General features: G+C 41.9%; 1 protein-coding gene across 2 annotated transcripts in view; it reads left to right on the plus strand.

The window, feature by feature from the left end:
• Positions 1-15978, plus strand: part of LOC102555263 (uncharacterized) — a 125901-nt gene extending 109923 nt beyond the window's left edge. Inside the window, exons 9-10 of one of the 2 annotated variants that reach the window (XM_087639151.1) lie at positions 10514-10545; positions 14961-15978. In XM_087639151.1, the coding sequence (XP_087495277.1) occupies positions 10514-10519 (6 nt within the window). In that variant the 3' untranslated portion in view covers positions 10520-10545; positions 14961-15978. The remainder of the gene's footprint in view (positions 1-10513; positions 10546-14960) is intronic. The other variant, XM_087639149.1, reaches the window with a different exon arrangement.
• Positions 15979-16435: the final 457 nt, after the last annotated feature.

A 16435-nucleotide genomic window follows, 5' to 3' on the forward strand; every position in this document is an offset into this window, starting at 1 on the left:
CCAGATGAATTTGCAAATTGTTCTGTCTAACTCTTTGAAGAATTGGATTGGTATTTTGATGGGGATTGCATTGAATCTGTAGATCGCTTTCGGTAAAATGGCCATTTTTACTATATTAATCCTGCCAATCCATGAGCATGGGAGATCTTTCCATCTTCTGAGGTCTTCTTCAATTTCTTTCTTCAGTGTCTTGAGGTTCTTATTGTACAGATCTTTTACTTGCTTGGTTAAAGTCACACCGAGGTACTTTATATTATTTGGGTCTATTATGAAGGGTGTCGTTTCCCTAATTTCTTTCTCGGCTTGTTTCTCTTTTGTGTAGAGGAAGGCTACTGATTTATTTGAGCTAATTTTATACCCAGCCACTTTGCTGAAGTTGTTTATCAGCTTTAGTAGTTCTCTGGCGGAACTTTTGGGATCACTTAAATATACTCTCATATCATCTGCAAATAGTGATATTTTGACTTCTTCTTTTCCGATCTGTATCCCCTTGACCTCCTTTTGTTGTCTGATTGCTCTGGCTAGAACTTCAAGAACTATATTGAATAAGTAGGGAGAGAGTGGGCAGCCTTGTCTAGTCCCTGATTTTAGTGGGATTGCTTCAAGTTTCTCTCCATTTAGTTTAATGTTAGCAACTGGTTTGCTGTATATGGCTTTTACTATGTTTAGGTGTGGGCCTTGAATTCCTATTCTTTCCAGGACTTTTATCATGAAGGGGTGTTGAATTTTGTCAAATGATTTCTCAGCATCTAATGAAATGATCATGTGGTTTTGTTCTTTCAGTTTGTTTATATAATGGATCACGTTGATGGTTTTCCATATATTAAACCATCCCTGCATGCCTGGGATGAAGCCCACTTGATCGTGGTGGATGATTGTTTTGATGTGCTCTTGGATTCGGTTTGCCAGAATTTTATTGAGTATTTTTGCGTCGATATTCATAAGGGAAATTGGTCTGAAGTTCTTTTTCTTTGGGTCTTTGTGTGGTTTAGGTATAAGAGTAATTGTCGCTTCGTAGAAGGAATTCGGTAGTGCTCCATCTGTTTCAATTTTGTGGAATAGTTTGGATAATATTGGTATGAGGTCTTCTATGAAGGTTTGATAGAATTCTGCACTAAACCCATCTGGACCTGGGCTCTTTTTGGTTGGGAGACCTTTAATGACTGCTTCTATTTCCTTAGGAGTTATGGGGTTGTTTAACTGGTTTATCTGTTCCTGATTTAACTTCGGTACCTGGTATCTGTCTAGGAAATTGTCCATTTCCTGCAGATTTTCAAGTTTTCTTGAATATAGGCTTTTATAGTAAGATGTGATGATTTTTTGAATTTCCTCTGAATCTGTAGTTATGTCTCCCTTTTCATTTCTGATTTTGTTAATTTGGACACACTCTCTGTGTCCTCTCGTTAGTCTGGCTAAGGGTTTATCTATCTTGTTGATTTTCTCAAAGAACCAACTTTTGGTTCTGTTGATTCTTTCTATGGTCCTTTTTGTTTCTACTTGGTTGATTTCAGCTCTGAGTTTGATTATTTCCTGCTTTCTACTCCTCCTGGGTGTATTTGCTTCTTTTTGTTCTAGAGCTTTTAGGTGTGCTGTCAAACTGCTGACATATGCTCTTTCCTGTTTCTTTCTGCAGGCACTCAGTGCGATGAGTTTTCCTCTTAGTACAGCTTTCATTGTGTCCCATAAGTTTGGGTATGTTGTACCTTCATTTTCATTAAATTCTAAAAAGTCTTTAATTTCTTTCTTTATTTCTTCCTTGACCAGGTTATCATTGAGTAGAGCATTGTTCAATTTCCAAGCATATGTGGGCATTCTTCCTTGATTGTTATTGAAGACCAGTTTTAGGCCGTGGTGGTCCGATAGCACGCATGGGATTATTTCTATCTTTCTGTACCTGTTGAGGCCCGTTTTTTGACCAATTATATGGTCAATTTTGGAGAAAGTACCATGAGGAGCTGAGAAGAAGGTATATCCTTTTGCTTTAGGATAGAATGTTCTATAAATATCCGTTAAGTCCATTTGGCTCATGACTTCTCTTAGTCTGTCTACATCTCTGTTTAATTTCTGTTTCCATGATCTGTCCATTGATGAGAGTGGGGTGTTGAAATCTCCCACTATTATTGTGTGAGGTCCAATGTGTGTTTTGAGCTTTAGTAAGGTTTCTTTTACATATGTAGGTGCCCTTGTATTTGGGGCATAGATATTTAGGATTGAGAGTTCATCTTGGTGGATTTTTCCTTTGATGAATATGAAGTGTCCTTCCTTATTTTTTGATGACTTTTAGTTGAAAGTCGATTTTATTCGATATTAGAATGGCTACTCCAGCTTGCTTCTTCTGACCATTTGCTTGGAAAGTTGTTTTCCAGCCTTTCACTCTGAGGTAGTGTCTGTCTTTGTCTCTGAGGTGTGTTTCCTGTAGGCAGCAGAATGCAGGGTCCTCATTGTGTATCCAGTTTGTTAATCTATATCTTTTCATTGGGTAATTGAGACCATTGATGTTAAGAGATATTAAGGAATAGTGATTATTGCTTCCTGTTACATTCATATTTGAATGTGAGGTTATGCTTGTGTGCTTTTCTTCTCTTTGTTTTGTTGCCAAGTGGATTAGTTTCTTGGTTTTTCTAGGGTATAGCTTGCCTCCTTATGTTGGGCTTTACCATTTATTATCCTTTGTAGGGCTGGATTTGTAGAAAGATATTGTGTAAATTTGGTTTTGTCATGGAATATCTTGGTTTCTCCATCTGTGTTAATTGAGAGTTTTGCAGGACAGTAACCTTGGCTGGCATTTGTGTTCTCTTAGGGTCTGTATGACATCTGTCTAGGATCTTCTGGCTTTCATAGTCTCTGGCGTGAAGTCTGGTGTGATTCTGTTAGGTCTGCCTTTACATGGTACTTGACCTTTTTCCGTTACTGCTTTTAATATTCTTTCTTTATTTTGTGTATTTGGTTTTTTGACTATTGTGTCAGGATTTTCTTTTCTGGTCCAATCTATTTCGAGTTCTGTAGGTTTCTTGTATGTTTATGGGAATCTCTTTCTTTAGGTTAGGGACGTTTTCTTCTATGATTTTGTTGAAGATATTTACTGGTCCTTTGAGCTGGGAGTCTTCACTCTCTCCTCTACCTATTACCCTTAGGTTTGATCTTCTCATTTAGTCCTGGATTTCCTGTATGTTTTGGACCAGCAGCTTTTTCCATTTTCCATTTCCTTTGACAGTTGTGTCAATTATTTCTATTGAATCTTCTGCTCCTGGGATTCTGTCTTCTATCTCTTGCATTCTGTTGGTGATGCTTGTATGTGTGGCTCCTTGTCTCTTCCTTTGGTTTTCTATATCCAGGGTTGTTTCCCTGTGTTCTTTCTTGATTGCTTCTATTTCCATTTTTAATTCCTTCAATTGTTTGATTGTGTTTTCCTGGAATTCTTTCAGGGATTTTTGTGATTCCTCTCTATAGGCTTCTACTTGTTTATTTTTGTTTTCCTGCATTTCTCTAAGGGAGTTCTTCATGTCTTTCTTGAAGTCCTCTAGCATCCCGATCAAATGTGATTTTAAATCTAGATGTTGCTTTTCTGGTGTGTTTGGATATTCCGTGTTTGCTTTGGTGGGAGAATTGGGCTCCGATGAGGCCATGTAGTCTTGGTTCCTTTTGCTTGGGTTCCTGCGCTTGCCTCTCGCCATCAGATTATCTCTAGTGTTACTTTGTTCTGCTATTTCTGACAGTGGCTAGACTGTCCTATAAGCCTGTGTGTCAGGAGTGCTGTAGACCTGTTTTCCTCTTTTCTTTCAGTCAGTTATGGGGACAGAGTGTTCTGCTTTCGGGCGTGTAGTTTTTCCTCTCTACAGGTCTTCAGCTGTTCCTGTGGGCCTGTGTCTGGAGTACCAGGCAGGTCACTTGCAGCAGAAAAGTTGGTCTTACCTGTGGTCCCGAGGCTCAAGTTCGCTCGTGGGGTGCTGCCTAGGAGTTCTGCGCGGCGGCCGCAACCAGGAAGATCCGCGCCGCCGTTTCCGGGAGCCTCCGTGCACCAGGATTCCAGATGGCGTTTGGTGTTTTCCTCTGGTGTCAGAGATGTGTGCAGAGTGCAGTCTCTTCTGGTTTCCCAGGCGTGTCTGCCTCTCTGAAGGTTTAGCTCTCCCTCCCATGGGATTTGGGTGCAGAGAACTGTTTATCCGGTCTGTTTCCTTCAGGTTCCGGCGGTGTCTCAGACGCAGGGGTCCTGCTGCTCCTGGTCCCTCCCCCACGGGAACCCAGAGGCCTTATACAGTTTCCTCTTGGGCCAGGGATGTGAGCAGGGGTGGGCAGTTTTGTGGTCTCTTCCGCTCTGCAGCCTCAGGAGTGCCAACCTGACCAGGCGGTGAGGTCTCTCTCCCACGGGGTTTGGGAGCAGAGAGCTGCTGCGGGCCGGGATCCGCAGGTGTGGGACTCCCCGTAAACACCGGAAGTGCCTGGTCCTAGAGGAATTTTGCCTCTGTGTGTCCTGAGTTCACCAGGAAGGTCTCTTGCAGCAGAAAAGTTGGTCTTACCTGTGGTCCCGAGGCTCAAGTTTGCTTGTGGGGTGCTGCCTACGAGCTCTCCGAGGTGGCAGCAACCAGGAAGCAAGAGAACACTTTCTACTGGGTCCTCATACAGGGGAAGGGGCAAGGCAGCTCTCTGGGTCTTTTCTATACAATCATTGGTGTTATTTGTGAAGACTCTATACAAATATCACATAATCATTAGCCAACGTTCCCACTCTTAACATGCATCACACCAGTGACTACATTTTAATTTTTTTCTTTTTTCTTTTTTTTTTCGGAGCTGGGGACCGAACCCAGAGACTACATTTTAATAGATGAATTTTTTAATCAGGAGTGGAGCACACAGACATTCGGACCACAGCATTATTGTTTGAAATAACTCAATGTAACAGAACCATATCCCCCCTCAACTTTGTGTAAGTGAAAATTTTCTAAAGTATATACGGTATAGCTTAGTAGTTAGAGCATATAAAATAATGACTTCCTGTTAATGTCATAGGCCATCCTTTGAAGAACACTAGTGGTTTGGGCAGGCAGATTTGGAGCTGAGTTTAATTTTGTCAGACTTCCCGGTTGTAAGCCACAGAAGTGGGACTTGTATTAATTAAGAATGGAGGGGTTTGTATACACATAGAGAAGGATGGAGACCCCACTGTTGAGGGTAATGTTGCAGAGAGGAAGCTCAAATACTAGTCACAAGCCTGGACTTGGAATGAACCATCACTCTTGTACCCACTGAGGACCGAGAAAAACTAGGTACTTGTTTCATTTTGATTTTGTGCTTATGGAAGTTGAATCAGGGACCCACGAGCTAGGCGAGCTATCTTCCATGGAGCTACCTCTTTAACCCAAGGTGTTACAGTTTTATTTAAAAATCACTTTCCCCTTGCTGCATTAAAATATAAGCATCTGTCTTAGAGTTTCTATTGCTGTGGAGAGACACTGTGACTATGGCAACTCTTATAAAAGCAAACATTGAAATGGGACTGGCTTACACTTTCAGAAGTCTAGTTCATCATCATCATCATCGTCATCATCATGAGAAGCATGGCAGCATTCAGGCAGACAGAGTGCTAGAGAAGGAGCTGAGAGTTCTACATCTTGATTCTGCAGGCAGCAGAAGGAGATGCTGTCACTCTAGGCCTACCTTTAAGACATATGAGACCTCAAAGCCCACTTCCACAGTGACACACTTTCTCCCACAAGGCCACACCTCCTAGTAGTGTCACTCCTTATGGGCCAAGCATTTAAACACATGAGTCTATGAGGGCCATTCCTATTCAAACCACCATATTAATAATAAAAGTTATATTTATTTATCACACACACACACACACACACACACACACACACACACACACACAAAAAACATGGAAGGTATGCTATCCCATAAACACCTCATGTGCTCTCCATGCACAAAGGAAAAAGGAAGTGGAGCCATCTTGCGTAACTTCTAGAAGCAGAATGGAATTAGTTTCTCATACACGACTCTGAGTCTGAATTGACATCTCAGGTGTTTGTTTACGGTAAAATTCTTCAATATTATTATAACTGAAATTTGCATTTTTATTCCCTTAAGAATGTTTTCTTAGTTTAGAACCCAGAGCTACTTGCTTTAAGTCTATGGAGTTTATTGATTATTGCTATTTTTATTGGCCCTGTAGAATATTATATTTTACCCTAGTCTGTTAAAGACAAGGTGATTTTTTTTTACCCAGACTCTGACATCCATTTTTGAATTTTCTTAAGTGTTAGATAATTGGGAGATTAGAGTTCTGGGTTAATTTTGGCTTGCTCTCTGGTTACTAGGAGGTTTGGTTAACACTGACTATACATATCTAGGGAAACTATGTTTCTGTTTACTTTTAAAAATGAATGGCAGCCTCCTTGAGTTGAACTGGACATTAGAAAGTAGTGGAAAAGATGAGTGGAATACAGCTAGAATGGAGGAGGGCCAGAGTTTCCTGGCTGCAAGTCTCTGACCTTTCCTTTTACCTTCCAAACCATCATATAGCTATCCACGCCCTACATTCCTGACTTCCAGCCTTTTTCAGTATTTATTATACCTCCTTGAGATTGTCTATTTTTATGCCTCTTAAAAGCATTGCAACAGTCTTTGATAGGAAAAAATAAGGCTGCTTAAGAACATTATCCAAAATTAAAATGCTGTTTGTCAACTTGGGCAAAGGGGTTGGCTTCCCTGAGCTCTGGTGTTTCCCTGTGCAAGGTGAGGACAGTAATGCTCATTTGGTCTTCAGAGATTAAATGGGGTAAAGATGTAAATTTCCAGTTATGTACGAGGTGGCCTGCGGATGCTGGTCCTGCCCTTCCACAGCCTTTTGTAATGCTCGTCATCTCTGCTTTCTCATGGTGAGTTCATCATCTTCGTACAGTGATGCCGAGAGAAGATGTGGTCAATCCAGAGCTTGACAGCCCTTCTCTCCTGTGTAAGTCACATGTCACTCTCGGAATCATGATGAACTTATCAACTTCTTTTTGTATAACTCGATGGGGCTAGGGAATCATACTCATTCCGGAAACATTCCATAAAGAAGCTATGCACCAGAACTAACGAAGATTCTGACCAATGACCCCCTTCAGGGAATTGCTTTCATTTTGAAACACTAGCATGCTTATTTTGCTTTGCATTGTTTTCCTATATTGTATATATTTAAACTTCAAAATAATGTAATAATTTAAAGGAAAGAACCAGCATGGCTTAATTTCACCTATAAGGACCGTAGCTTTCTTCATTAGGATTTCTGATTTGAAAAGTAGTGTTTGTGTAGTCTCTGTCAACCCTTTAAAAAAATTCACTGCTGGGCAGAAGAAGAGGTTGATAAATAAAAAGTAATTTGTTCATAAAATTTATAAGCTGCTGGAGACGCGGCCCCAGGACGAAAGTGCCAGCTCAGCTGTAAGTAGGAGATAATAATCAAAACAGCAATTGTACGAGAGCATTATGGCGCAAATAAATCACACAGCAAGACTTGGTGTAAGAAGCCTGGAAAAACAGCCAAGGGAAGACTGTCAAGTGAGGGATTATCTTTATTCCTGGAGTTTCTACTCAAGCCGTAAATCTAGTCCAGGGTTTCTTCTTCCCAAGACTGAGGGCTTTTTACTGAGTAACAACAAAAGCAACAACAAAACAACAACAACAAAACAACAACAAAAACCCTTTAGTTTTCTACCAGTTTCTAGCAGTTTTGTATGGAATAGACAGACTTTCTCTTTTCTCTGTTTTGAGTTAGGGTCTGGAAATATGAATGTCCTCTGCCAGTCTCCAGAGTACTGTGTTTCTGGGCTACCATGCCCAGTCTCCAGAGTACTGTGTTTCTGGGCTACCATGCCCTGTGGACAGAGAACTGTGGTTCTGGGCTACTATGCTTAGTGGACACACTTTCTCAGTGGACTGCATGCCTTTTCTTTAATTATTTTTTTGACCTTAAAACAAGGGTCCCTGCAAGTTCTACTTAGGGCTGGCAGTATACATTGCCAATCAGACATGAACTAGCTTTGTTTATCTGCCTTCCCTTAAAGAACATTTGTTGACTGTTGCCTTGACATCCCAAGACAAGTGTTTCATTGAACATGTATGGTTTTACTACAATAAAATGGCTTAATTTTACCTTTTTCTTTTAATATCTTTTTATGATCCTCCTCCTATTTATCTCATTTTTATTTTACTTGCTGGGAAGAGAAACCAGGGCCTTACACATGCTAGGCAAACCTCAGATTTTTCTTTTAATCTTTTATTTTGAGAGAGAGAGAGAGAGAGAGAGAGAGAGAGAGAGAGAGAGAGAGAGACTGACTTACCAGCTTCTCAGTTTGGTCTGGAACTTTACAACACTTGACCTTGAACTTCCAATCCTCCTGCCTCAGCCTTCTGACCAGTTGGAATTACAGGTATATGTCCAGTCTAGCTATGGGTATTTAATGGATATATTCTTTTCCTACATCTGAATGAAAGAATAAAATATAGGGCGAATGGTAACATTTATTTCTGACTTTTAGGTAACAAGAGGTCATCTGGTAGCACATCTAGGCTGGTAGATTATAAAATATATATTATATTTGATTAAAAGCAATTGCTCTCCCCACCTTGAATTGGGTATGGCATAGGCCAGCCATTGGCAATGGTCAAACAGAAATGTAGTTGGCTTCCAACTCTTTTCCTCATTGTGTTGCCCATCTCTCTGATTCTCAGAAGGAGGGTATTCTTTTGGATCATCAAGGCAGAAGGTGTGAGTGCTGGGAACAGGGACTCAAGTCAGCTCAGGTCTAAATGACTCATGCTGATGGAACTAACTGGGCTTTCTTGGCCTCAGAAGCCTGTTCTCCTGTGGAACGTGTTTCTGGACTGTCTTGGTACTGTCACTTCTAGAGATCTATTTACATTTTTTCCTAAATCTATCATTCCTTCCTTGAAGAAGTATCCCGACTCTGAGCACCACATCTCTTCTACCACTCTCTGTGCCCCAGGGAACCACCAGCTGCCCTCCTCCTGTGCTGATTTTGCTCCTACTGACTGCCCTCTCTGCCCTTGTCCACTGTCGTTGTGATATACCGGGAAGAGATTCTTCTAGCATAGAACTCACATCCTGTTTCTTTCTCATCTCATTGAGAATAAAACTCAGCCTGTGGATGGCCTGCAGGGTGTAGGGTCTAGCCTTCTGTCTTCCTTCTCCGTTCTCACCTGTTACAGGCGCCAGTCTCCGGAATATTATGAACAAGCATTTTTGTCAAGCCCCTCGCCTTCCATCTGAAATGCTGGTCCAAAGGTCCCAACGTAGCTTATCTCCTCAGCTCCCTCATGTCTCTTTCTTAGTAAGTCCCCTGCATCATTTCATTGGAGACAATGCAGTTTCCTTCCCCAGAGCTCCCCCATTCTCTTCCTCCTGTGTTTTGACTTTCTCTACACTTGTTGTCTTGTTAAAGATCCACTTAAAAAGATAAAAATATAGGCAACATTGTTCTCTCTCTGTTTCTCTGACTTTCTCTGTCTCTGTTTCTCTCCACACACACACACACACACACACACACACACACACACACACACACACACACACATCTAAATGATAACGATAATACTTAAAACATTTTTAAACCCAGAAAAATATAGGATATGGATTCAAATAAAGACAAAACACTAGTCACATAGCACAAACAAAAGCCACAAGTAAATGTGACAGGAGCGGCAAGCCCGTCTAGTAATTAAAGAAATCAATTTTAAATAGTAAGATGTTCTTTTTAACAACAATATCAACCAAACAGAGTCCCCAGAGCTCCCGGGGACTAAACCACCAACCTAAGAGTACATATGGAGGGACCTATGGCTTCAACCACATGTGTAGCAGAGGATGGCATTATCTGGCATCAATAGGAGGAGAAACCCTTGGTCCTATTAAGGCTCATTTCTGCAGAGTAGGGGAATGCCAGGGTGTTGAGGTGGGAGTGGGTGAGTGGGAGGGAGGGAGAGCATCCTCATAGAAAAGGGGGAGGGGCATGGGAGAGGGGGGAACTGGGAAAGGGGATTTGAAATGTAAATTCTTAAAATATCCAATAAAAATAAGGTTAAGAGTTTTACCATGTAGTCCTGGCTAGCCCAGAACTTACTATGTAGACCAGGCTGGCCTTGTACTCATAGAGATATGTCTGACTCTGCCTCCCAGTTACTGAGATTAAAGGCATGTGCCACTATGCCCATGAAAAAATTAATTTTTAAAGTTGACATACAAAATGATGGGTTTAATCATAATATTCTCATTCATACATATGAATGATATATATGTGATATATATGAATGATATATATGAAATATATACACACATACATATATACACACACATACACACACATATATACATATATACATATATACATATATACATATATATATATATTCTTTCATCACCACTTCCCATCCATCCCTCTGCCCTATTCTTGCTGGGTCTCTTTCTTTCTGTGAATTACTTACCCTTTCTACTTTCTTTTTCTTTCAGAGATGAGGACCCACCTCAGGTCTATGGGCTAGGTAAGTGCTCTCTATTACTGAGCTAAAATCCCCACGCCCACATCTATTTTAATGTATATGTATTCTATCACCTTGTCTTTCCTTTCCCCTGACTCTCTTAATATCTCTTTGTCCCTTTTGATCATGTCTATTTTCATGATCTACACATGTGCATGTGCACACATCGTACACATAGACACTCATTTCAGTCTGGATTCTGTATATAAAAGGAAGCAGGCAGAATTTGTCATTCTGAGGCTGGCTTATTTTGCTTAACATAATGATCTCCAGTTGCATCCATTTTCCTGCAAATGTCATGAGTTCATTGTTCTTCATTGCAGAAAATTCCATTATGTTCACAAATCAAACTTTCCATATCCATTCATGTGTTGATGGGTATCTAGGCTGCTTCCATTTTATAGCTATCGTGAACTGTGCTTCAATAAGTGTAGATGTGAATGTCTCTTCCTGGGCTATTTCTATAGACCCTCTGGGTTATGGCTAGGAGTGTAGAGCTGGGCCACTTAGGAGTTCTCTATTAGTGTTTTGTAGAACCCCACAGTGAGTTATATAGATGCTTCCCAAGTTTGTACTTACCCTGCCTATCTGTGTTGCTCTTCCTCCACATCCTCACCAGCATCCGTTGTCATTTGTTTTCTTGATGACAGCCATTCTGAAGGAGGTGGAATGTACTCTCAAGACATTTTTTCAAAGAGGTTTATTTGGATTAATGGTTGGAAATCTATAGTACATCATGACAGGGAAGGCATGAAGAGAGGACTATGAAATAGCTGACAGAGGAATGATAATACTCATCAGATCTCCCGACCCATTCCCCACCTTGTTAGTGCTTTGTTCACGTCCCCCCTCAAGTGACGTGTTTACCATCTTGCCTCTCTCCCTGTGAACCTGGATGTGAACAGTGAGATGTAACAATGACTCAGCTCCCATGCAGTGCTGTTCTGACATTTACTCCACCAAGCAAATTTGCTGCGGCATATAGTGACAAATTCTCAGGACACAGACACAATGTAGCCAGATTTTGTTTTTGCCAGAATATAATATGAATATGTTTCTAGTTCAAATCCTAATAAAGTTGTCATTCCTTTCTGAAACTTTATGAGACAGGATAGAATGTCTGCATTTCTATTGGTGTTCTAGTCTTCTATACTCCCACCAGGATGGCCCATTAAGCTCTATTGCTTTTTCTATCCCTAAAGTCTCTAACTAAAGCAGGACTTGTTCCTTTGGCTAAACTGGCTGCCTTACACTCCTGGATTTATCATTCTTTACCCTCCACTGTACTGGGGTTACAGATGCATGCTACCAACCTCTGCTTTTATATAGGTGCTTGGGACCAAAACTCAGGTCTATCCTTGTGCAGCAAACATTTTATCCACTGACCCATCTCTTCAGCCCGCTCTTTAGTATATATTTAACATCTGTAGAATTTATTTATTTGTGTGCGTGTGTGTGTGTGCGTGTGTGTGTGTGTGTGTGTGTGTGAGAGAGAGAGAGAGAGAGAGAGAGAGAGAGAAAGAGAGAGAGAGAGAGAATTTGAGTGTATGATTATATGGATGAATGTATGTAGAGGTCACAGGTACCTCCAGAACTGTACACACACACACACACACACACACACACACACACACACACACACACACCAAGAGTCTGCTGATTAGTCTAGGATAGCTGGCCAGTGAGCCCCAGGGATTCTTCTCCCAGGTTCTGGGATTACAAACACACATCACCACACCTGATACTTTACATGGTTGGGTTCATCAGACTGAGATGTTCATTTTTGCATGGTAACTATACTGACTAAACTCACTCTCCAGCCCTTTACTTCTTGTGAATGAATGAAGGATCACATTTATCCTGTTCCACTGGCTAATGGACTTGGCTCTATTGCTATCTATCTCATTAGGCTCTTGACTCATTTTATGTTCCCTGTATCTCTAGTTCCAAAAAAATAAATTCTCAATAAATATTTATTGGATAAAATATTTATTGAATACATTAAAAATCAAGGAGTTAGGAAAGTTCATTGGAGAAGTAAAAATGAAAGAAGCTATCATAGAAGATAAAGTTTCTAGGCATGTTAGCAGAGGCCAGACGTTACAGTATGGCTTAGTTTAGGCTCCATCGGTGTGAAGAGACACTGTGACCACATTTAACTGGGCCTGAGTTCAGAGGTTTAGTCCATTCTTATCACGGTGGGAAGCATGGTGGCTGGCACACAGGTAGCTACCACGAGGTAGGTGGATCAGTAGACAACAGGAAGAGAGAGTGACACTGGGCCTGGCTTGAGATTCTGAAATCTCAAATCCTGCCCCCATAGTGACATACTTCCTCCAACTAGGCCACATCTACTCCAACAAGGCCACACCACTTAATAGTGCCACTCCTCATGGGCCTATGGGGGCCATTTTTCACTCAAACTATTCACACAGTAAGGAAAACTTGTAGTGGTAGTGGGTGAGTGCTGAGCAAGACATGAATGATGGAGGCACTGTCCAGAAATGGGTGAGAGAGTAAATGGAGTCTAGTTTGAGGGAAAGAAGGTTGGGCAACTATACTCTGCTTATTAGTGTATGGGAGGACGAGATCAAGGATGCATGGAAGAAATGGTGGAGCAGGATATAGGGAAGGATACAGTGAGTCCTGGCCAAGAGGACAAGGGAAGGATGCTCTGAGTGGTAGTTCAGGAAGGGAAGGCACCTGCTGTCTATCCTGGTGAACTGAGTGTGATCCCTGGGACTGGCATGGTGGAAGGAGAAAACCAACTCCTGCTCAATGCCCTCTGACCTCTAGGTGAACCCTTCTCCCCAAATAAATAAATAGGTAAATAAATACAATCATAAAACTGTATGAAAAGAAGACAGGAGAAAAACTTATGGTACAAAGAAGCAACAGTTGTGTTCTCTGGGCTCTCCTTGGTTGATGCCTGGGTTTATACAGGAGGAGGAAGGAGGAACAGGAAGGTCACAACTTTCTTGCTTGACTGCTTACCTACCTCCTACCAATTTGCTTGTCTTTCTACCTGCTTCCTCTCTCCATCTATTTGTCAGTGCATCTGTTTTTTCATGCAGGCGTTCACCCATACAGCAGTACATTTTTTTTTTTCTTAGCCAGTGGTGTCATGAGCTGAAACCAACACACAGAAAGTTTTCCTTAGGCCACCTGTAGCCCGCTAAGGCAAACTGGGAAGTTTTAAAGCCTTCAGATGGTCATGCTTCAGATTTTTCTAGCTTGAGATCACTTTGAGGCCAGTTCTGAACAGTATGAGATGAACAATAACAGCCCCTTAACGTTTACAACCTTGTTCTTCTCCCAGGCCCTTACTGTTCTCAACCTCTAGTTAATTGTTTGTGTTTACGCCCTTCTCTTCTAGTCCTGGTAGACTGATCAGAGGCAAATTATTTCTACTTTCCCCTGAAACGCTCAGGAAAAGATTGGGAAATGGTGTATCTTGTCAGCCATACTTGCCACTTCGGTCTATGAACAATGGAAGGGGAACAAAATAAAGAGTAAATGGAAGCGATGAAAAATGAATCCACCCTGACTTGACTCTCTGTCCAGTTGATGAGCCCTACAGAGGAACCACATTAACACTGCTGTGGGTTTTAATGATGGGACAGCTGAGCATGTTCTCTTACTCAGAGAAGTTATGGATTATTAAGTACCCCTCCACTTAGCAGTCAAGCTATTGCATGGAATTACCCAGAGTCCATCTTCTCTCACTAGGCCAGAATTTTAGACTTGTGCCAGTCACCTTCAGTGTGTGAAGCACTCAGACTTAGCTCTGTGCCACCTGAAGTCATGTTGGGAAGCCCCTTTAGTCTCTGGCTTGAATAGCTCATGCTCATTACCTGCTTTAAAGCACTGTCTTTGGGGCAAAAGTGCTGGATGACTTGGACCCCCTAATCATGGTTGCATTCTCAGTCAGGACGTGGGAAGTAGATCGCAGAGACATTGATTTTGTAGACTCAGGGAACATTCTTGCTACCCTGGCTTTGAATCTGGACTTAGAGGGAGGTTCACGTCAGAAGTCTTCTGAGATGGGGAATAAGAGGCCGAGTTTGTAAGCCAATGGGAAGACAGGGTGATGTCTTGGAAACTAGGCCTTCTTTCAGGGAGGGGCAGGGAATATATTTTTGTTTCCACATATGAAGCTGTTACTGTCATAGCACTAAGGCTGACCTTAAAGGGGGAACTGTCTTTGACTTTAGGAAGATTCCCATGAGGCCATTACCCTTTCACTCAGTGCTTTGCTGGAGTGTCCCCAGGGGAGCACCTGGAGGTGGAACATGAACTTGGTCTTCATTAGAGAGAATAGAGACTCTGCCTTCTCTCCACAATTTGCCTTTGGAGTATTGTTGTATATTTCTGATTAGAAATATAACATTATATTAAAAATATAACATTTCTTCCAGTTTCTGCCTGTGCCTGGAGCTGACCCAGTCCCATAGCTCTCTGTACCTAAATCCCGTGGGGCAGACAGCTGAACTTTCAGAAGTGCAGACAATACTGAAAGCTCAGGGGAGACCACCACTTCTGCCCAGATTCCTGGCCCAGGAAGAAGCTTCCTAGAGCCCTCCGATCATAGGAACCTAGGAACAGAAAGGGACAGGATCCTTCCCATCTCTGCCTGTGCCCAGACCTGAAAGCCAGTCTCCAGGGGCTCTGACACACCTGAGAGCAGAGGTAAGATGACCACTTCTGCTCCAAGGGACCTGTCTGGAGCCCCCAGGGCACAGGAACCCAGGAACGGTCTGGGACAGGATCTTTCCAGTTTCTGCCTGTTCCCGGAGCTGACCCTGTGACGCAGCACTCTGTTCTCAGATCCCACTGGGAGAAAGTCAGTCTCCAGGAGTGCTGACACACAGGCTTACAGGAGGGTCAAGCCACTGTCAGAGACAGCAAGACCAGCTAACGAGACAACCAGATGGCAAGAGGCAAGCGCAGGAATCTAAGCAACAGAAACCAAGACTACTTGGCATCATCAGAGCCCAGTTCTCCCACCAAAGCAAATACTGGATATCCAAACACACTGGAAAAGCAAGATTTGGCTTTAAAATCACATCTCATGATGATGATACGGGACTTTAAGAAGGGCATAAATAACTCCCTTAAAGAAATACAGGACAACACAGGTAAAGAAATAGAAGCCCTTGAAGAGGAAATTAAAAAAAATCCCTTAAAGAATTACAGGAAAACCCAACCAAACAGGTGAAGGAATTGAACAAAACCATTCGGGATCTAAAAATGGAAATAGAAACAATAAAGAAATCATAAAGGGAGACAAGCCTGGAGAAAGAAAACCTAAAGAAAGAGATCAGGAGTCATAGACACAAGCATCCCCAACACAAGAGATAGAAGAGAGAATCTCTGTAAGCCAGCCCCAATTAAATGTTGTCCTTTATTAAAAGAAGAAGAAGAAGAAGAAGAAGAAGAAGAAGAAGAAGAAGAAGAAGAGGAGGAGGAGGAGGAGGAGGAGGAGGAGGAGGAGGAGGAGGAGGAGGAAGAGGAGGAGAAGGAAGAGGAGGAGAAGGAAGAGGAGGAGGAGGAGGAAGAGGAGGAGAAGGAAGAGGAGGAGGAGGAGGAGGAGGAGGAGGAGGAGGAGGAGGAGGAGGAGAAAGAGGAGGAGGAGGAGAGAATCTCAGGGGCTGAAGATACCATAGAAAATATTGACACAACCATCAAAGAAAATGTAAAACACAAAAAGCTTCTAAGCCAAAACATCCAGGAAATAGGAAATCTAGGACACAATGAGAAGGTCAAACCTAAGGATAATAGGTATAGAAGACAGCTAAGATTTCCAACTTAAAAGTCCAGTAAATATCTTCAACAAAATTATAGACGGAAACTTCCTTAACCTAAAAAATGAGATGCCCATGAAGATACAAGA

This window comes from Rattus norvegicus, chromosome 2 (assembly GCF_021556685.1).
Source record: "Rattus norvegicus strain SHRSP/BbbUtx chromosome 2, alternate assembly SHRSP_T2T, whole genome shotgun sequence".
NCBI lineage: Eukaryota > Metazoa > Chordata > Mammalia > Rodentia > Muridae > Rattus > Rattus norvegicus.